Source organism: Mya arenaria, chromosome 12 (assembly GCF_026914265.1).
Source record: "Mya arenaria isolate MELC-2E11 chromosome 12, ASM2691426v1".
Classification (NCBI taxonomy): domain Eukaryota; kingdom Metazoa; phylum Mollusca; class Bivalvia; order Myida; family Myidae; genus Mya; species Mya arenaria.
The window spans coordinates 50,928,599-50,951,611 of NC_069133.1; the positions used below are offsets into that span (position 1 = coordinate 50,928,599).

At 32.5% G+C, this 23,013-nt stretch overlaps 1 protein-coding gene across 4 annotated transcripts in view; it reads left to right on the forward strand.

The window, feature by feature from the left end:
• The window catches only part of LOC128210222 (ephrin type-A receptor 5-like), a 104,894-nt gene extending 96,681 nt beyond the window's left edge, over nt 1-8,213 (forward strand). For 3 of the 4 annotated variants that reach the window (XM_052914423.1, XM_052914424.1, XM_052914426.1), the window contains exons 17-22: nt 15-132; nt 380-453; nt 1,095-1,309; nt 2,656-2,793; nt 3,178-3,336; nt 6,107-8,212. In XM_052914423.1, coding sequence (XP_052770383.1) covers nt 15-132; nt 380-453; nt 1,095-1,309; nt 2,656-2,793; nt 3,178-3,336; nt 6,107-6,662 — 1,260 coding nt within the window. In that variant the 3' untranslated portion in view covers nt 6,663-8,212. Of the gene's footprint in view, nt 1-14; nt 133-379; nt 454-1,094; nt 1,310-2,655; nt 2,794-3,177; nt 3,337-6,106 lie in introns of all 4 variants that reach the window. The other variant, XM_052914425.1, reaches the window with a different exon arrangement.
• The last annotated feature ends 14,800 nt before the right edge of the window (nt 8,214-23,013 follow it).

Below are 23,013 nucleotides of genomic sequence, written 5' to 3' on the forward strand. Positions count from 1 at the left end.
TTTCATTATCTTAGCTAATGTACACTGTATCTTCGCCGTATGGTATGATGTCAAAAGCCCAGAAGTGCTACTTACCAGATCAACTCTTTGGTGAAAAAGAAAAATGTAACAGTTCATCAAGTAATAATTCAGGTACAATCTATAATGCAATTAGCTTGTAATAACGCTCGTGCATTTGAGCTTTTTGTATGTATTTTTATCATTGCATGACAATCTTTGTTTAACAGACAATTATTTTTATATTTCCTAATTCATCTTAAATATCCATGTTGATACATCCGATAATATCGAACATTAAAGGATAGACAAAATAATTATTACGTATAAAACGGTTTTCAAGACGATTTTAGATAATCTCTAGAAAGCCTTTTGTTTTCAGCAGACGCAGATGAAATGTCGGATGTGTCCGAAGCTCAACTGCTGTCATATGCTCGGCAAATCACTATGGGAATGGTAAGTTTCAATGTTTTCTACGGAATTAATAGATGTGAAATAAAGGATTGGTGCATGAACGGATAGTTACAGAACCTGATACTAGATGGAAACTTTATAAATTCAGTAATGAGATTTCTGGCTTTTATCATACTGTCAAGGGCATGTCAATTAAGAATCGTATGTACAAGCAAGTTCTGTTTTGATTTAGAAGCGTCCCAATTACCGAACAATTAAATAGATAACCGTTATACTACGAGAGATAATGTTCAGATGAAAATAAAGGAAACAATATCCAATGTGGAGGAAATACCTTTTCCGAAGGACTATCTGCGAACTATTTATCTTAAGTTAGATTTCGGAAGAGATACAAAATAGAACCATATACCTCAAACCAATATTCATATTTAATTTGTAATGCCTTCATATTTACATATATCTTATTAGAACACAAAACAATCATTTATGCTATACGTAGTCTTCATTTTACTTATATTCAAGGTTATTCTTTGCGATCCAAATCAAAACAGCGTTTTCAATATGGCCGTTTTTCATGCTCATTGTATACAAACGTTGGACGAGTAAGACGCACAGCTTATTGTTTGTTGACGGGTCAGGGTTACATGTCCTTGGCACGGCAGTTATCTTTGTTTTCATTTCAGGAGTTTTTAGAGGAACGAAAGTTCGTTCACAGAGATTTGGCAGCCAGAAACATTTTACTACTTGATCAGAGACATATCAAAATATCTGACTTTGGGCTTACACGAGATGTTTACGAAACAAATGTCTACCAGCCAACTTCTGCCAGAAAGTTGCCTTATAAATGGATGGCCATTGAATCCTTGTTCAGTCAACGCTTCACTATAAAAAGTGATGTGTAGGTATTTTTTACATCTGAAACACATTCTTTTCTCCCCAGAAAGGATAATGTCGTAAAATATAAAATGCATGACCCAGGGTAATAAAAAATAAATAGGTACATTAATGTTATGTCACAATTTAGCCACAAGTGTAAAACAGTGGTTAATTATAAGATTGCTTAATAAATCAAAAGTGTGGTACTTAAGACCAGGTTAATGGTTTCTTTATTTTATAACTAATCTTTTGACTTACACCAGTAAACTGGTGAAGTGTTAAAGTCTAAGATTAATTACTAATTGTTTGATATGTACGTTTATTTGAAAGTTTTCCTCAAACGTCGCTAATAGCCTTTTGTTTAACGCTGTCCCGTTTTAATAACGTTAACGTGGGAGTTTATTTATAACAAATACAACTATTACCAGTTAGAATTGAACGTATGTTTCATAGAAAAAAATACTAGTGTTTTGTTGTAGTGTTTAAGGTGCACTCTTACAGATTTTGGCAACTTTTTTATTTTTTGTCTTGGAACGAGCCAATTTTTGCAAACAGTTATATAAGACTTCTGACCAAAAATGAGATGGCATTTTTTTATATTTAAACCTGCACTCGTACGGGATGAACGTTTCGACAACTTTTTTTATTTTTTGTCTTGGAGTGAGCCAATTTGTGCGAAAATCCATGGGAACTATTTATATAAGACTGCTGACAAAAATAGATATCGGATTTATACACTCAAAAAGTTCAGAAAATGATTTTTTATGTATTTTTCTTTAACCGTTAGTAACGGTTTAAGCCATAAAACATTAATTTGCGAACAGAAATATGACAATCTATGATCTGAGTTTTTGTCAGCAATTTTAAATCATTGGTTTGCAGATTTTTACGCAAAAATTTGCCCTTTCCAAAATAAAAATAATAAAAAAGTTGTAAAAATGGTAAATCTGTGAGAGTGCAGCTTTAAGTTCAAAAATTGATGTTTTGTGCATTTTTCTTAAACCGTAAGTAACGGTTTAAGCAATAAAACATTATTTTCGAACGGAAATATGAATATCTACGATCTGATATTTTGTAAGCAATCCTATATCATTTGCTCTTTCCAAGACAAAAAATAAAAAAAATTGTAAAACTGGTATATCTTTGAGAGTGCAGCTTTAAGAGAGTTTTTTTTTAAAGAATTCCAAGATTTTTTTTAATTGTTCATGCTCTGATAATTTAGTTAAATGAAATGATGTAATGCTACAGCTGGTAATGTTTCACAACCAATAAGACTACGGACGTACCATGTCAATGTTGTTAAAAAGTACACAAAAAACAATTTCGTTTACTATCGCAATCATAACCATAACTTGTGTTACCCAACAGATGGTCTTTCGGCATAGTACTCTGGGAGATTGTGACGCTGGGTGGTTCTCCCTACCCCAGTATACCTCTCAAAGACCTGTATGGCCTACTGAACGACGGATACCGTATGGAGAAACCAGAGAATTGTAGCACAAAAGTGTAAGATAGAGTCCATTATAATACAAGTGGTATATCTGAAGTTGTTACCCATCGTGTATTGTAAATTTATTATAATCATTAAAGTACATACTATATGATACATAATTTACACCCAATTACAATTGTCCACTTGGGCAGATGATAAGAATGTTATCTCATTGTTTTATTTAGTGAGGTTAAAAGAATGCTTGAGCTGGGTGACACACCTGTGTCTAACAAACTATGTTATAAACTACAATACGAATTATTTGTACGAAACATATCATATAAGGCTGTCCCGTTTGCACCAAAAATCTCACTGCCTGTTGGCAGCTTACACAGCCGCTGTGATATAAATCACAAAACAATATTTTTATAGATAGTAAAACTGTATTTTTACGGCAGGTATCAAATCATGCTGTCCTGTTGGCATCCTAACCCCCACAGCCGTCCTACTTTTTCACAACTCAGACAAGAACTTGAAAAACTCTTAGAGGAGACTAGATCCTACATTGACCTTTCTGTAGAAGTCAGCGAGGATTATTTTAATGAATCTACAAATGAGTAAGTACGAAAAATGTATTCTTATTAAACAATGTTACGATCACAACAGACAAAAAATAGAGAAACAAACTACGAAAATTAAACTACAACAGTTACATGTACATGTTTTACCATCAGTTTAACAAAAGTGATATCAAATAGTTATTGTGAACATGTAAATACCTTGACTAGGGTTCTAACTTGTTCTAACGTTCATAAGGTACCTTGATATTTTTTAATGTCAACAAAATATAATCCATCTGAAATGATGCAAACACTATTTTCTAGCAATGATGAAACATTCATACATTTTTAAGTTACGAACAAGACGCCAATGCGGCAACGCCGCATTAAAGCCGGATTTTTTATTTGATGATGCAATTTTGCAAACCTAATATTTGAGCTAGTATTTTTAACCAAAAAGACCCATATCTATACTTATCGGAGATATCGTTCATACAAATATTAACCTGATCAACAGAAACTATTCCATTTGTGTGAAGAAATAATGAACATTTTATAAAAACATCAGCTTTTCCTATAAAATCTGTCCCAACGACCTAGTTTTTGACCCTAGACAACACACTTTATCATCTAAGATACTTTTAAAGTTAATAAAAAATATTTTTTTGTAAAATATGGGTAGATATGAAATTCATGATTGAGATGTGTGTTTATAAAATAGCAATTTAGTTGTTGACTGATATTGATAGGTTTGGTAAGTATTGTGTAGTCATGATTATATGAAATGGTTAACCTTAAATGATAATGGTAAACACTTAGTAGGCAATCCGGACAGCTTTGTGGTCATTCAAGAAGGTTTCCAAGACATTTGTTTTGTGAGGCATATCTGAGACATATATATAGTCCATGCCAGAGTGGTAGTCTGTAGTTTCACTGTGGTGCTGACAGGTCAATGGTGTGTGTGCCAGTGTGAAAGCATGTGTGCGCGTGTGTTTGTATGTAAAGTAACACAATGTCATGAAAATTGAAAAAAACAAAACAATATCCTGCAGGACAAAACTGTAATTTTTGCTATTTTTTTTATTATACTTTAATGTGACTAAGATATCCTGGAGAAAAATAAATTGTAAAAGTTCATGAATTTTTTTTTATGACATTGGGAAAATATTTCCTAAGATTAGATCTAGTTTTTGATCTGAGGTGACCCATATTCACAAATGTTAAAGACAACAAGTAGACAAATATTCTGAGCAAGTTTCATTTGACAAAATTAATGAATTTTTATGGCCGTGGAATTGTTTCTCCTAAGGCAGTAACTCTGTAATTAGCTGAAATAGAATTGCAATTCCTGTACATTATACTTCCTCTCATTATGATCTATCACTGTATGAAGTTTTATTAAATTCCATCCAATAGTTTTCAAGTTATGCTCCGGACAAGGAGAGTAACAAAGGGCACTAACTATGTAATAAGCTGAAATAGAATTGTGGTTCCTGTACACTGCACTCCCTCTCATTATGATCTATCACTGTATGAAGTTTTATTAAATCCCATTCAATAGTTTTTAAGTTATGCTCCGGACAAGAAAAAAGTAACAAAGGGCAGTAACTCTATAATAAGCTGAAATAGAGTTAAGGTTCTTGTGCACTTCACTTTCTCTCATTGTGCTTTACCATTGTTTGAAGTTTTAATAAATTACATCTATAAGTTTGAAAGTTAATGTCAGGAAAATAAATTGACAGCAAAAAACAACAAAAAGGGCAATAACTCAGTAATTAGTTTTGGTAGAGTTATGGTTCTTAAACACTGCACTTCCTCTCACTGTGCTTTACCATTGTATGAAGTTCCAATGAATTCCATCCAGTACTTTTCAAGTTATACTCCGGACAAAAAAAGTAACAAGGGACACTAACTCAGTAATAAGCAAGAATAGAGTTATGGTTATTGTACACTGCACTTCCTCTCACTGTGCTTTACCATTGTTGGAAGTTCCAATGAATTCCATCCAGTACTTTTCAAGTTATACTCCGGACAAAAAGTAACAAGGGGCAATTACTCAGTAATAAGCAAGAATAGAGTTATGGTTATTGTACACTGCACTTCCTCTCACTGTGCTTTACCATTGTATCAAGTTCCAATGAATTCCATCTGGTACTTTTCAAGTTATACTCCGGACAAAAAAACGTAACAAGGGGCAATAACTCAGTCATAAGCAAGAATAGAGTCATGGTTATTGTACACTGCACTTCCTCTCATTATGCTCTAACATTGTATGAAGTTTGATTACCATTGGATAAAAACTCTTGATTTTATTACATAAAATGAAAACTTGTTAACGCCCGCCCGCCCGCCCGGTTTTCGCCATTCTATAAACCGTAAATTTTCGATGAAACCCTAGTTCTGAAAAAAATATCGGACAAATAAAGTGAAAACTCCAAAATATCCTTCAAAATTTCTTTGGAATTGTCATATTTTTTTAAACATCTTGTTTATTCTAACACAAATAATAAATTCTAGAACATGTTTATACTTTTTTAACAAATACATTTTAAAACTATCATAGTAAAAACATAATATTAATATAAAACAGATTTAACACTTAACACTGAAATTCTGAAATTAAATTACATGTATATAAAGCAATAAAGTGACCCACAATTTCGCATATATGCGTTTATTTGGACATTTTGAAATAATAAATTCATGGCCAGAACATTATAATGTTTAATGATCAAGCTAAAATAGTTCAGTTCGTTTTATAGTATTCATATGACAGATACGTAAAAAGGTTTACACTTTGATTCAATAAGTTGCAATGTTGTTTTAGATCAAATTTGGCATGCAGTACATCAGAGGATAACTTGGGAGACCATCATTTAGCTTCACCTACCTGTAGTCACGAGTATTTAGAGTCAACAAAGTTGTTTGTGGATGTCCATGAAACCAATGAAAATACGGATACTTTAGACGAGAAGGCAGACACGGAAGTTGAAATGTCTGAGTCTCACAGACTCCTGCCTTATAGCGAAGAACAAAATAATGGTGAGGCTAGAAAACCCAATCGAAATAGTTACTGTGAAATGGCATTAACACAACCTGACAATAAAACAAAATATGAACTGAAGGATGAAGCTTGCAACCAACCTTGTGACAATTGCAGCACAAAAATGAAATTAACAAAGTCGTACAGTTGTCCGCCTAAAGACAATGGACAAATTAAGACATCTCTGAAAGATAGTCTACGAAATGTGATTGCAAACGTAGGGAAGATGAACTATACTGGATCGCCAAAACCGCTCTCGAAAAAAATTCACAGTACCAAAAAGTGTGTCAGTTTATCTGACATGACGGATTTAAAGGACGTTAAAACAACGGCGTTATAATAACGTGTAAGACACAGCATGCATGTACAAATACTTGTTTGTGTTCAGTTACTCCCGGACGCTAAGAAATATTGAAACTCTAAGTTTTCTCTTTGGTATGGTTCTTGTACCCTGTTAAATCGATCATGTAAGACAGATAAATATGTGCCGTTACAGGAGTTGTGCCACAGTTTCACTTTAAAATGTATGTCACCAGAATGGCAAACACATATGTACACATCTGTAAACGTTTAAGCATTCGAATGACAAAATGAAATAGTATTCCAAAATGTACCATTCCGTGTCAATTACTGCACATTGTATCACCTGCTTTGTTTGGTTTATTTCAATGTGTTACGTTTTTATGCCATACAATGACATTTTGAAAAGTCTGATGTAGCTCGTCTGTTTTTCGAGGGATTGTGATATTCTTGGTGTCGTTGTCCGCGTCGGTGTCTTCTGCGCCATCGTTGTGCAAAAGATCACACTTTTAACTTAACTTAACCAAAACATTTAATGGTCAAATGATAGTTGTCAGAGACAACTTTTTATTTTCAATTAGTGGGCGTTTATGTGTAATTTTGTAATATGAACAAATATTGTATTAACAAATTACTTTCATGTAATTTTAATATTTTTAAAAAATGTATATCAAATTCACTTTACCTTAACTTTAATGTATTCAGATGCTGTTTGTGGGAATTAAAGAAATGTGATTAACTTTCTCAATTCTGTCGCTTATAATGGTAGTAGTCATCCATTACATTCTAAAGATAGTTCTTATATTATCGTATTACATTTTTCATGATAATGCTCAATGTTTTGTCTGCATATATTCATCTCTAACATTTATTGCATGAACTATTTCTTGCACGAAAGCAATGCATTGCAAACTTTTATTGTAATTTTGCAATGATTGAAATGTTGCACTTCTTCGAGTAACGCCCAGGTCATGAATTTAAAAGGTTGCTAAAAGTTAAATTTAACGCTGATTTCCTAGCATTATAGATGACTTCGTGAATATAAATTCAAACAAAATTCACCCAATTTGGACCTCGTGCAAAAAATAAAAATAAAATCGACGGATTCAATTTCATTCAACTTGTTTATATCATGAGTGCATTTTATGTCCTTGTCTGTTGAAATCATTGTGATATTTTATGTTAACTTTGTTAGGGTCTAATCTTATTGTGTGTAACAATAGCGATGAAGAATGTTTTGCTTGTCATTACATGTCGCCACATAATAAAGAAAATTTATATAATCTTATCGCTTGTTGAAGAAATCTAGAATGAAATTCTAGCATACCGGCTAAGCAAGTTATATGGGGGTTAAAAGAGCTGTACACACAAACGAGTCATTGAATAGTCATGTTAACACACTATCGAACTTTACTGTGCAGGCCATCAGTTTGTAGATTAACAAATACATATTTAATAAAACAATGAACAATACCGAACAGACACCAACCAGAATAAAAAAAACGCACAAGACAAAAGGCCATCCATTGTGCGGATGAATATTTCGTATATTATTTCTCTTTCCATCATGTTTTAACCATACCAATTATGTTTGAATCTCGTGTTTTGGTTTATTTTGATGTGTTCTAATGGGCTGATTAAAAGTATTCACCAATTGTTTGCAAACTTTGCCCGCCCTTCTTATTTATCTATCTAGTTGCTAGAGGATAAAATCTCGACATCATTGAAATTGAATACGAGCGAACAATGCGGGGTTGCATGTTTCCAATCATGATGGCTGTAGTAAGTGTTATGTACGGTGTTGGTGTTAATAGAAGGCGTGTAGTGATTCACATTTAGAATTCACAAATTAAGAAAAACGGAATCGTATGAAATTGCTCTCTCATGTTGAACCTCCTGTATAACTTGTTATACATATATATATATTCATGAAAGTTGATGTGTGTTTCACTTGTTCCGAGTGTCAACATGAATTGAAGACCAGAAAAGTTGCATTTGTAACTCTTGTCATTGGATCTTTTTCAACGTACTTCAAACAATTTAAAAATTAAGATATAAAAACATTCAAATTTCATTACGAAATGAGGATATTCACAAAAATAAAAGCATATTCGAATAACATTGCGATGGATACCCTTGATCCTTATGATGACATTCTAATCATATCAAGCGTCAACTTATCAGACAGAGTTTGTGTAAGGATCAAACTGGAAACGAATTCTAAAATAGATCACAAATTTGATAGCATCGTTTTATGACAAGGATTTCGGTATAAGTAATTGCTATCTTTTCGTGCAAATACGCTGAATACTTTTAAATCGGTTAATTTTCTAAGAGAATTATTATGTTAATGTTTTAATACAGCATGCATGTATTTGCAATAAATATGTAAAGTACTTTTAACACAGATAAAGACCTTAACGGAATATCCACGCTAAAAAGAAATTTAAGTCCATGTCTTTTAAAGGTTCATTACATTTACCTGTAATAGTTGTGTGGGTGGCTTGAGAGCCTAGCAAAATTTACAAAGGATATTTCATTAGATTTTGGTCCAAAAAGCAATTGCAATTACCACAATAGTTTATCAAGAATAGTAATTTTACAGAAGGAAAATGTATGACATGTATGACATTTTCCCATTAACATTTTATTGTGGCTTAATGATAATTACGTTTATTTTAGGACAGGTATGTGCACTTGTGTAATCAGTCGAAATAAGTAACTATTGTTTACTATTGTTTATTGGCGATTAGACTGCCTGGAACAAAAATAATGCAAGAAACACATTCATATTGTAGAACGGAGTTATAACAAATTTCTAGTAAACATCCCTACGTAAAAACAGCTCAATGTTTTATTACTCAAACACATGTTGAAAGGAGTTTTTACTTAACTCTGCTTTGAAAAAGCTTAACTTTAAAACAAGACAATTATTTTTTTTAAACTTTATCATTTTAAGACCTCTTCATCAACAATGAGCTGTAACACAAACTGATATTAATGAGATGTTGAATGCCAGTGACTTTAGGAGTTTAAAACGAGGTTTTGTTCTTTAGAAAGCGCCAGCCTATAATCCAAGATGGAAGACTATTATGCATATTTATGATATAATGTGTCTCTCCATTGTCACCTGAATCATCTATTCTCTACTTTTCGTATTCAAACTTTGTTTAAACGTTTACCTTCTTCAACGTGTTACATATTAAACTAGTACATTTTAAATGTAAACTTGAATAAGGTTTCCTTAAGCGTAGATAAGTTGAAACAGAAATGTAGTGGTTCAAAAACATAATTATATATGATCGTAATTTAATTATACCTGATAAGTTGAACTGTCCTTCTTGAAATGCTATGAAGTTAAAACATGTCAGAATGTTACAAGGAGAAATTGGAACGATAGAGCCACATCACGATAGTACACATATTTGTTAAAACTAAACTAATTAATATCAAGTATGACCTTGACGGCAAACAAGTCAATATAAAACTTATCATATCGTATCAATCAGCTTGATAAAAGACGCATATGTTTAGGTAATACAAGTGTCAATTAGCTTGATGAAAGACGCATATGTTTAGGTAATACAAGTGTCAATTAGCTTGATGAAAGACGCATATGTTTAGGTAATACAATCGAGGTACTGTTTCATTCAAACTAAACAACAGGAATTAGCAATTATAAACAAAAACGAAAACGACATTCATGTGACTTTGTTAACCTTTTAATAGGCGAACGAGAAAATAACCAATCCACATACACATGCTGAAATATGGATCCACCAAAAGCATAAGATACACACATCGTTTGACACCAGCACTAATAATCTGAACTTAATTATAGCATTAGTAGTGCAACTGCACTTGTACATCATATTGTCGGTTTTAATAAGGTTATGTTACACATTAAACTAAATACTTTATCATCCTTTTAATGATTGCATTCAAGTAAATTGGTCAAGTCGTAACGAAAAAAAAAGGTCAAATTATGCACTGGTCAATAATATGACTGTGTAATGAAAGAAATCAAATTCAAATTCCTTTAAAGCGTACTTTATCAGTGCCTTAAACATTTACTAAGGGCAGACCTCTCTTACGCTTGAAAACAATGACGTGGAGGATTTAAGTTAGTGCTAATTTATTATTTTTGCTACAATATATCTGCAAAAAGCTACAGAAACATGCTCAGTAGCAAAAAGTTTAAACATAAACCCGGTTTAGTGGCAAAACAAAATCTTTTAAAGCAATATCGTAGCCCTCTAGTAGTGACTGCGCCTTTCTCAAAAATTCTGTTATTTTATTCAGTTAGTTAAGCTGGTGAAGCATTTAATATAAATCATATTAAATAATTCATTTACAAAATTAAGCAAGTTCTATGTCCCACTGACGAACAGAGTACTTGGTAAATAAAAATGACATTATTCAGGTCAGACAGTTCCGATATATTTTAAATTTATATACCAAACATAGACATTCCACGGCACACATGGTAGACACTGCTTCCTTGTCATCACTCACAAGTGTCATAAGGTCTTACATAAGGTGTTAGAACGGAGATATATATATCGAATAAATCACCAATTCGTGGCATAGTGCAATCATAACATTGGACACTATTGAAAGCGCGAATAATTTATGTGCTAATAAATCAAACAATATGTCAGATGATAATGTCCATTTGTTTGCTTTCAACAAATAGAGGTCACGGGAGTTTCTAAAAACGTACGACAACAGCATTGAAGCGGTCTGTGCTAGAATGGCAGTTAAGACTGGTATAAATAATACTCTTAAGTTACTGTAATGAAAACAAGCTTGTAAATTTAAAACATCTCCATCGAAAAACAATGCCAGGCACATTTTTCAGACTTTAAGAACACCTCAAATTCGTTTCTCATTTGTTTTCTTTTTAAATAATGTTTTTCATGATACTAAACAATGTCAACTCCGACACAAAGGGAGAACACTTTTGACTTTTACCTAAAACATAGGAAATAATTGTATTAGTACCTAATCAAAACATTATACTAAACAAACAAAGGAAGCAGCTGTTTTATTATCTCATCAAATTTTATTTGATCAAAGTTTCAAGGCATTTTATAAGAAATACATGGAAACTGAATTAAAATGATAAGCCGTTTTATAATAAAATTTAGAAATTCCAATGACGAAATAGCGTGAGAGAGAAACAGTTTTAACTATTGTCCGGGGAATAGTTCAATCCAAGACAAATGGATAGCCTTCATGTAAAACAGCAATGAAAAACGATTTGCATTCATATAACGCATCAATTAAAAGCATATCGCAGGCAACCACGATACTTAATTCCGTTATACTTTATAAATACCGTTGGGCAATTGACTGACAAAACCTGGTTTTAATAAATTTGCATAAGGCATTGAAGACTACTCTTCTTCCAATCAACTCGCTTCGCGGCTTGTAACAATTAATTGTTCTTCAATAACCCTAAAGTATCATGGCCGAGTAGTCTTGACTTCTGACAAACATTAATGTACTGAAAGGGTGCACCCGGTTCAATTCCGGCTTTCGCAAGACTATTTTAAATATAAAGCATCTGATGCCTTGCGGTGCCAATGAAACTGTCTCAATACATATTCATGATGACGAGATTTTCAATATCAGCCATGGAACGCAATGAAGCATGGCGTATTGGTGTATCGGGGTATACGAATATGGTAGTAACATAACTGAAAAATTAAATATTGGTATAGTGATTTTCCCTGGAATTGAGTGGCTGTGAATCGGTCGTTTTATTGAAGAAAGTCGCACTTACTCCTACGAAAGAAGGGTACACATTACCATCGGTCGGTGCCTGTGCCCATGGAAACGATGTGTCTCTAGATTGAACAAATTATCATTTGCAACATTTTTACAAGATATGTGTGAATAATGTTGAAAAAGACTAGTGGTAACATATTTTCAATGATCTTCAAGTCTTCAGACTTGAGTCTTGAGTCTACCCGAGATATGAGGTCTTAGATACAGTTATTGTCGTTCTGGTACTGTATTGTCGCCAGCACCGAATTAAGAGGCTCATTGAACCCGCAGTTACCTAATGGGTCAATTAGCACACATGTCATGCAGAAAGCGCAAACCTTAATCACTGGTGTATCAAAGATGTGTTTCTAGCGAGAATGTCCAAAAATGAAAAACTGTTTTGTTGTTCTGAATAATCCATTTCGATTACGAGGATAGATTACGAAGAGACGAACTTTTTCCGAGTCGTTATTTGTTTAATATTTGACTAAAGTATCTTAAAGAGTATGTGTCATCGCACTCGCCCATTGGGTACCGAAATAATATTTCTTCACTACCCGAATCATGCATTACATATAAAATTGGGTGATTTTGAGAGTCAGTGTTTTCCAATATAAATCAAAGCCTTAGCGTGTCAAATAATAGCGTTAAATTATTTGTTAAACATTTTTTTTGTGCTTCCTTTAAAAGAGTGGCCATTTGGTCGATTTCGCTATATACACCTGTCTTTCTCTGGCTTGTGCTTGTTTCGACTATAAGGGAGAACAATAATATAAGTCATGTTTTTTAAAACAACGGATACAAATACGTAATTATTTGCATGATAATAGGAGTGTTTTCACATGTTTTATAGTTTAGAATACAAAGGCCTTTTCTTTACCTTGACGAATACAATACATTATTTACGCATTAACTTATCATCCTTTTAATGGAACATACTAGTACAAACAGGCCAAACGAAGTAAGATTTACATCACATTAATGTAAACAACATGGTATTATTAATGACAATCATAGTTATGGCATAAAAGTCGTAATAAAACTGTCTCCCTTTTTACTGACATGTGCCGGCCAAGCTCGGTTCTGGTTTGGAGGATTCAATGAGTGCTCTGAAAAGTAGACAAAGAATGTCAAAAGCAATTATCCCTTTTTTATTTTCTGCACAGGTTTAAAACCTTTGTACTTTTGTCTTGTTCAGGGGTATATATATATATATATATATATATATATATATATATATATATATATATATATATATATATATATATATATATTTTTAAACAGATAAAGAAAATAGGTAAAACACTAAACACATAAAGATATGATGTATCACACATCTGTTTAGATATACAGCTTTTACTTAAGGGTACAAAAACAAAATCATTAATCAATTTATAAATGTATTAACAATAACTTTACTCATTTGTAATGACCGCGCCATAGAAAAAGTAATTAAAGCGTACTTGGAGATTACATGCGCAAAATTATTTTAATCTTTTTGATGAGTGTTTTTAAAGACTTAAACTGTTTATGGCCATTTTCGTGTGTACCAAGTAAAATAAACTGAAGCAATTCGTATCAAAGCGTGTAATCACTGTTTAAAGAGCATATTATAGGTTCTGTCTGATGGGCTTGGTCCGCATACAACATCTGGCATGATGTAGAACACTAGGTTAAATATTCAAGTCAAAAGTAGCATTTCCGCGTGAAGTATTTCACAAAAGAACTGGGTCGGAATTTGTCACTACAGTCATTGTGCAAGTTTAATTGCAGTCATTTATCTTGTTTAAATTAATGGATTAATTAATCAATGGAAAATTATTAAAATAACGTAAGGTGGCAGAAAGCTTGCATATGTCTAATCAAACTTCTGCGAAACGAACCAGCTGTTGTAATCATCTATGCAAATTTGCATCTGTCCCATTTACATAATTTAACATTTCATCATAAATTTCATTTGATAAATGTACAAAAACACACGAACAAATATATTACATTCAATTAATAATTTGAAGAATTTTAATCTTACGAATAATATATCAAGAAATGCAGAATTGTATAAAAAGTAATAATTTCTGTGTGTAAACCTATGTGTTTTTAACAAGTCAATATCACAACCTATGCAAATTAAGGTACGGAAAGAAGCCTTTACTTAAAATGTTTAATATGACAAATCTCCCTCGTATTTCAAAGTGAAAATTCTAAATTGCTTGAAATTTCTTGTTACATATTAGACAGAGCATATTTTCCACAAAAAATGAAAAATGAAATAAAAGACTGCGGTGATAGTTGCGAGATCCAGAAATGCATATTTGCTTGCATTCTTTGAAATTATTAATGTCTAAAGTGCGGATAAAATATTAACCAAACTACGTTTATTACAATGAATTTTGATGAAGATAAAACTTTGTTATGTTATTCAAATTCCATTTCATTCTAAAACGTTCGTTTTATTTTCCGTTTTATCATATACTCACGTGACAAATCTATATATGAGGAGAGTATTCTTGGAATTAAAATTGTGATTGAGTGCAATTTAAGATGACTTAAACTATAACAAAAATGAACGAAAATTTAATGTGCATATAGTTACGTAATCTTTCGAATTATGTGATTAATATTGCTGCGTAGATATCAGAAAGTGTAAATACATACGTTCAAATGACTTTCAAAAAGCTATGTTTGAACCCTTCTAAACAAAGCATAAGACATCATTTTGGTCTAACAGACAAAAAAAAATAACCTTTTGGTCATACTTAAAAAGAATGTGGGCAGAATAAATCAATATTTAAACAGACTTATCCTCTAACTTGGATCACATTGACTACCCAGCTATGTTTATTTTGACCAAGAAAATCAGAAGCCAAATCATATTGAATAGCTTACTGCATGGCCACATATCCCCGTTACTTGTGAATGGAGTGGTCCTCGTTTGAGGCATTTGTCAAAAAAGTTAATATAATCTGAAATTCCAAATCGCACATAAACAAGACAGAGGTCATTCTAACATTATTTTGCGACAACATTTCGGATAGATTGTTTAAAGTAGTTTACAAATTGATTTAACATGCTTTCCTTCAGCTCCAAAATATGGGCGTAAGCGATATTTAGCCATGGTAACACACGTTCCTCATTTTCTTTCGCTATTGCAGTAATCTTAGTTTAAACTTATTTAGTTAACAACGATTGTGAAACAAGTTATAACAATATTATATTAATCACTCTCGTTGGCACGATATAACGCGAGAGTGTGGTTTTGTGTTGTGGGGGAAATCGGAGCACCCGGATGCAACCCACTTGTCCTGCTTGGTGACCACAAACCAAACTCGCATGCGCCAAGGCCGGGAATCGAGCCCGGGTCGTCTTGGTGAGAAGCGAGTGCGCTTACCACTGCACTAACCGAACATTCTATGCTAACCGGACAACCTCGCTTACCGGACAACCTAATGCTGCAATTTTGTCTGGAACATACGCGTAAAGCTAGATTCATGTATGTTATAACTATTTGTATAATATATCTGTGAAAATGTCAATTAAGACATACATGATATAATTATTTTATACATTTAGCGTAATTCATAAATCATGAAAGAACATCTAGATTATTATAAGACGTATAATGATAAATCCTGTCTCAGATGTTAGGGCCTTGTCTGTCTTTCCTTATTATAAGAAGTGCTTTAAAGACATTTGATTTTATCCTCTATTTCGTGATGCTTTCCAGTAAGATTATCTGAACCCAATCTCTATTAAGCGTTACAATGTCTCCTTCCGCTGCAAGGCATTTTATCTCATCTTTATTGGTTTCTGCAAATAATCGGTCATTTACGAAAACTTCGTTTCTGTCGGTGATCAATAATTTACAAGTGTATGATGACCTATATAAGTAAAGAGCACCATCTATGTAATAATATAACAACATGTGAGCTGCACAATAAATGGTTATAGTGTAACAGAGGCTCCAATAATTTTGTTAAAGATGCATGTATTACAGCTCTATGATAATAATAATTATGTTAAAATGTTTTTATGTCATTATTTCGAATAATAACGCGACATTAAGCCAAGTGCATATCAACTTGTCTACTTATCAAATGTTTATGTCGACTTCATTGTGTCGAATAAATATATATATATATTGATATTTTTGGTATAACAGCTTAGTAATTTTTGAAGACAAAAGACGTCATTAAAAAAACAACAATTATACTTAGAAAATAAAAGCGGGCCATTCCCCTAAGGGTATATTAAATGAACATTGACAAATCCATCATACAAGTAAATAATCTGCACTTTAGCCTTGTCATGGCAATGACAGGTATAGAATTAGCTAACGACAGAAAAAAAACAACAGAAAAAACAACAAAAAAAAAACAAAAAAAATATTAATGAACCATTAGACACACCATGCCAGTGTCAGTTTTAAAGCAGCTTGATATATTGTACTTATATATTTTATGTGAAAGGTTACAACTAGTCAACGCAAAATGTATCATTTAATTATAACATTCAATTACAAGTAATTGTAATTATTTCCAGTGCCAATGTTGCAATTGATGCATGTCTGTCTCTGTTGATACGCTTTGGGATCAAATCTATTTATATAAGATGAGTAATAGTAAGGTACAGCTGTTTATTTTAGGTATCACGATAGGGGAGTATAATTTAACATGTTTCCGAGTACTTTTCTTTCACTATGACTACTACATTCTGTGCTCGTTTAATTATTCATTCATTAAAACGGCGATGATTGACGCTGAACGGTCCAGGACATTGGTTAAAAACACGAATATTTGCACAATGAAAGAATGCTCGATAACTATACTCGTATAGGCTTTAAAATAAATATTTTCCTGGCTTTTAAATAGGTAAGCCGCTTAACAGCTAGGAACACTTACTGACTCTTAGAATTGTAAGGCAAAACCCTTTTGAATTCGTTGCAATGAAAGGCTACCACGTTATTGGTGCGTATATGGCAAACATAACATCATTTACTTCAAATACGTATCCTGTTGTATGTTTTTACTTAAAGTTACTTCATATGACATCATAACAAAACTACAAACATGTGTTAATGCAATAATCTAAATCCATTCCTAATGCATATTAATTCACATTTACAGGTGTTTGTCATTTTTAACATTTTAAAACCGTATGCCCGAATCTCAGAGGAAATATAAAAAAAAAATGTTATAGCCTTTTTGCTGTTATTATTACGCATACACACGAATAGCACGTTTCGTAAATATATTGAATCAGGACCCCTTATTTCGTAAGCCCTCGTGAAACTTCTTGGCTCTAAGGACAGAAGAGATTCCATTCCTCATACACAATTGTATGGATGTCTCAACAAAATTCCCGATCATTATCATTAAAAGTGACAAATAGCTAAGCATTGTCTCTCATGAATATAATGTGAATCTGTTAGCTGAATATCCATTCATATATATCTGCGTTGTCAGCAAAGCATCTCTCTACTTTAATTTATAATATTATCACGTATGCCCAAGTGTTTGCTCGCAAAGTACATGCCAATATTTCAGGATAAGAATAGTTTGAATTATTTATATCTTCTTTCGGAAATAAAATATGTCCAACACAAACTACCGCCAGAGAACTCATGTCGGATAAAGATATAAAATTGGTATAAAAGACACATTAAATTTCCGTCTCCTTGACTGTTGTGGGTTTTTGGTCACGTAGCTTGTACTTTACAACAGTTTCTGCGTTAACTTCAACTGAAATGTACTTTTTGTTCAAGGAAATAACAAAGCCTAAAGGTTAACATGGTGATAAAGCTGTGGACAACACTTGAAGAAATGATGAACGCCACTCCGTTGGAATTGGATTTGTAATTTACCGTTGTACGTTTCAATTCAAACATCCAGCTATGCCAAAGGTGATATAATAGACAACGTTACGAAAAGAACTTCAAAAACGGATATTGCTTCAGAGGTCTTACACTTATTTTGAGAATTGTCTTAACAGTAATACTACTGGCAACTGTCCGGAATATATGTGTGGTGGAGTTAGTACAGGTTTGAATTCGAAAACGGAACAAAAACCTTCTAAATAGCAAATGTGTATATGATTGATCACATAGGATATCAACGGTGTTTGAATCACAGGAAAATAAAGAACAGCAGCAACAATTATGTTACAGTGTGCAGTACACTTTAGCGTTCGTTAGATATTTTTCTCTAATCCGTTGACAATTAAATGTTTCCGTGTTTGTTGCAAGATGTAAATAAATGTAAGGCACGTTTAAACTGTTAAGAAAATGTCCCAACTATCTTCATCTTTTGTTTAATGTTCAATGTTTGAAGAAAACAACGGTGCTATATACCTTAATTATTATGACCTAAATGGATTGCAGGCTAATATTAGTTAAGATTTGTCCAGCAAAAACAAATCTGTCTAACTACTCGTTAAGGTATGATTAGAAACAGATGTTTCACTTAAGAAATAAGACACCAGAAACTGGAACGTTTAATGAGTTTTGATATCATGTTTTGTATGTATGTCAAAATCAATTACTATATCAATATCAATTTGATGGAGATGAACTATTTTTCATATAATAGCAATTTGCAAACATGACGTGACGTGGTTTGTTTATTAATTTTCATTATCGGTAAATTTACGAACTTAAGTTCTTGAAATATTCCCGTTTTAACTTTTACAGTCAGATTGTAGATGTATAAAAGACTCAAAGTAAATCATATTCATGATAAAAGGATTTCAATACTTTTAATCAATTACTTTTTCACTCTTTTATTTGATTAAAACGTGAAATCAGGCGATTATTCTATTTTACAATGCAATGGAGACTTCCTGCAGAAGCCGTACAGCCTAAAGCGTTATGTTATATCGTATTATGGCACCGGAATCAAAGATTAAAGCCAAACAAACAATCTTCAAGAGCGTAAATACAACCACTAAGAGACACGGAATATATACGAAATTTACATACTGATATAGCTATATTTCTTTCACACAAAAAAATTACAAAATTTATGTTCTGCTTCTTTTCACAAAGGTATCATTTAAGCAGTTTGGGGAACATGCATTCTTCATTATAAGCCCTTTTATTATTTACTTATCTTTAACAGATTATTGCCTCAGAGGGTTTCGGTTCTAGACTGTTTATCATTAAATATTACTTTTATTGTTGACTTTAAAGGTGGTCAATGCAGCAGAATCACAGGGGAGTATCACGTGATCGCCAAAGTACATCGGCCGAACAAGATGGCGAATAATTCGCCCGCTTCAACGTATAATTTCGGCATTTACAGATGGTGAATATTAAGGTAGGATCTTCAGAATAGGCGCAGAGTACCCGCATTGTAACACAGTTTACTCTCGTGTTTTTTTTTTTGTTTTTCGGAGGTTTGTTTAGTTTAAGCCTGAAACTCGATACAGATTTTATTTCTGTGTGTACATTGTCCGTATAAGTCTGAATTCAGTGTGTTTTAGCGCCAAAAGCAGGTATATGAAACAAATGTCTACAAAATATTGATTACGTTTGCAAATGAATACTTCGTTGTAATTTTCAAGTGATATTTCCGTGTTTAACAAAAGTTCTGGACAATTTTCAAAGCGAGTACAATGTCCGTACAAAATATTTACGAGTACATTGTCCGAACGATTTCATGTTGAAAGCATTTCTCATAAATAATTATATACTGTTCTCTTCTTTGTAGATTATGCTGCACCACAAGTATGTCCATACTTGAATTGATTTTCCGACAAGTTCTCAAGTGATTCGGATAAAGATTTCATGTACGTAAGCACTATTTCATCTGTTTTAAATGTTCCTTCGATGTATAAGTTAATATAAATATTCCCTTTTATAATAAACCCCTTTACCATAGGCGGTAATCACGTGGTATATTGTTTCGATACCAAGCATTAAAAATGGCAGCGCCCAGTGAGACGGTATGTATTTTTGTTTAGTTTCTCTCAATAATTAAACAATTAAATTTCGTAACATCGACCATGTTCCAGTGCCCAATTTTCCCCGTTATTTGGTACCTTTGTTTTGTTAGACAGTTCTGTAGTTTATTTGGAATGCGTGTCACAAATTTTCAATCGAGGCGAAATGTGCTTCGGAAATCTTAGAACCAAGCATGAACTGTCATTTATTTTTAAATGTTGGCCTTAATATACGCAATTTCGTTTATAGAGCTATTTAAAAACATTGCATGAACACCTATCGGTATGCCCTCAGTTTTGTTTCCACAGCAACGTACGTATGTTTCCGAAATAATGTTACAATCATTTTTAGAACCAACCACTTACGAAATACTATTAGAACCAAGCACTACGTAATCTTAAAGTGTTTTGAATTTGTTTTTTAGGCTTATAAACTAGTCGCTGAACAGCTGAAAATGCATACTACTTCTGCAGCATAGTACTATACAGGTTGTGTATCTATTCTAATATCAATTCTAATATTGTTTTAGTATAAATAAGAATTCTATTGAACAGTCCGGGCATTCGTTATTTTGTATTGAAGTAAAGGTTTTTTAAAAATTGTATAAACTGATTCTCCGCCCATAGTTATGATAACCATAAACAATTATAACACTTAAAATATATATATATATATATATATAATAATAAATGAAAGCAAGCAAAATCCATAAATGTAAATATTGACTATTTATTACATTATGACGAATGTTGATTAACCTTTGAAGTGGTTAAAATGGAGTTTTTGGATGGCCATTTCCTTCATTTTACGATTATATAGAAGTCAGGTAAAACGGTGAAATAGACTTGACACAGAGTAATATAAGCGATTAAAAAAGTTGAAAATAAAGTTTCCGACAATGTATAAGTGGTATTTAACTTTTCACAATTGTAAATATAACACAAATGTATTTTTCAGATCATGGAAAAAACGAAGTCGAAACTGAGGAAGTACGTCCGGCGAATAAATTTAGATGTTTATTTTTATGAGAAAAAGCATGCAGTGTGAAAACAACATGCTATATTCATGTAATAAATACTGTAGAATAATACTTTAACTTCTGGAAATACATACTATCATGAACATATTACAACAATTTAACATAGATCGAGAACTGTATAATCAACATATTAATCACAAAAATGAAACGTCATTATCACAGATTTATATAACAATCACTTGGATTAAAAGCCATCATCGCAAGCCGATGATAACACTAGTCTGTTGCTGTTGTTTTTTAATTAAAACAGGGCCACGTGTGCTTATGCTCGCTGTAACGACATAAAATACTAAAGGTTTTCTTGTGAATATTTTGAACGACGACGATAATGACTCCAGTGCTATGACAATAATTCCACAAATGCTTAAAAACATAGGCGAGCTTATAATCACAGAAATTATTTTCAAGATTAACAATGGTATTTATTGCACATTTGGTGCATAAAGTTGGACACCGTGTATAAATGAAGAACTTCTAAATTTATTTGTTAGATTGCCCCCCTCCCCTTAACTGACCTACATCCATACTTGTTTAATGAACTTTAATGACTTAAATGTAGTTTACAAAAATTATCATTGCTTTGAATTTAGAATGAAACCCAAACTGAACAACAGAATATCAAATTGAGAAATGTTTTTGAAACTTAAAGACTCGGTTAACGCAAATAATTACTCTCTTATCGTTACAGCAATACACTCTGTATCAATGCACAACATATCCAATATATTGAATCAAAAACAGTTTGAGCCCAATATAAAAAAAGTACGAAACAATTACTAATAGTCCTTCTTAAGGTTACAAAATAACAAAGCAAAAGATAACAGCCGCTCCCCGGCCTTAGCAAAACAAATATAAAAGAGATAATTTAAATTATGACGGTATTAATGACAAAATTGCACTTCCGGTGCTGAGCAAGGCAACAAATAAAATGTGTAACAATACATAAACAATAAAATCAATACAAAAGGTACATGATAAGTATATCGCCTTTCGTTGTAACTTTACGATTCCGGAAAAAAGAATTAAAATACAAGTTTTGTTAAATTTGTAGTAGCGTTTTAAGTATTTGCCATAACAGAATTGTACCATGATAAAAATGTATTTAGAAAATTAAACAACAATAATATAAAAATAACAGTTCACATAATCACTCGTTTGTGCACTTTAACTGAAGAACAAAAGTCCGCAACATCTGAATGAGGCTGAGCCTGTATGTTTTCTTTCATGAATACTGAACGCGCCTTTCGTCTTGTACGATTTCCCACAGTGTCGGCATAACATCATCTAAAAAGAAATTAAGATTACGTAGTGCTTGGTTCTAATAGTATTTCGTAAGTGCTTGGTTCTAAAAATGATTGTAACATTATTTCGGAAACATACGTACGTTGCTGTGGAAACAAAACTGAGGGCATACCGATAGGTGTTCATGCAATGTTTTTAAATAGCTCTGTAAACGAAATTGCGTATATTAAGGCCAACATTTAAAAATAAATGACAGTTCATGCTTGGTTCTAAGATTTCCGAAGCACATTTCGCCTCGATTGAAAATTTGTGACACGCATTCCAAATAAACTACAGAACTGTCTAACAAAATAAAGGTACCAAATAACGGGGAAAATTGGGCGCTGGAACATGGTCGATGTT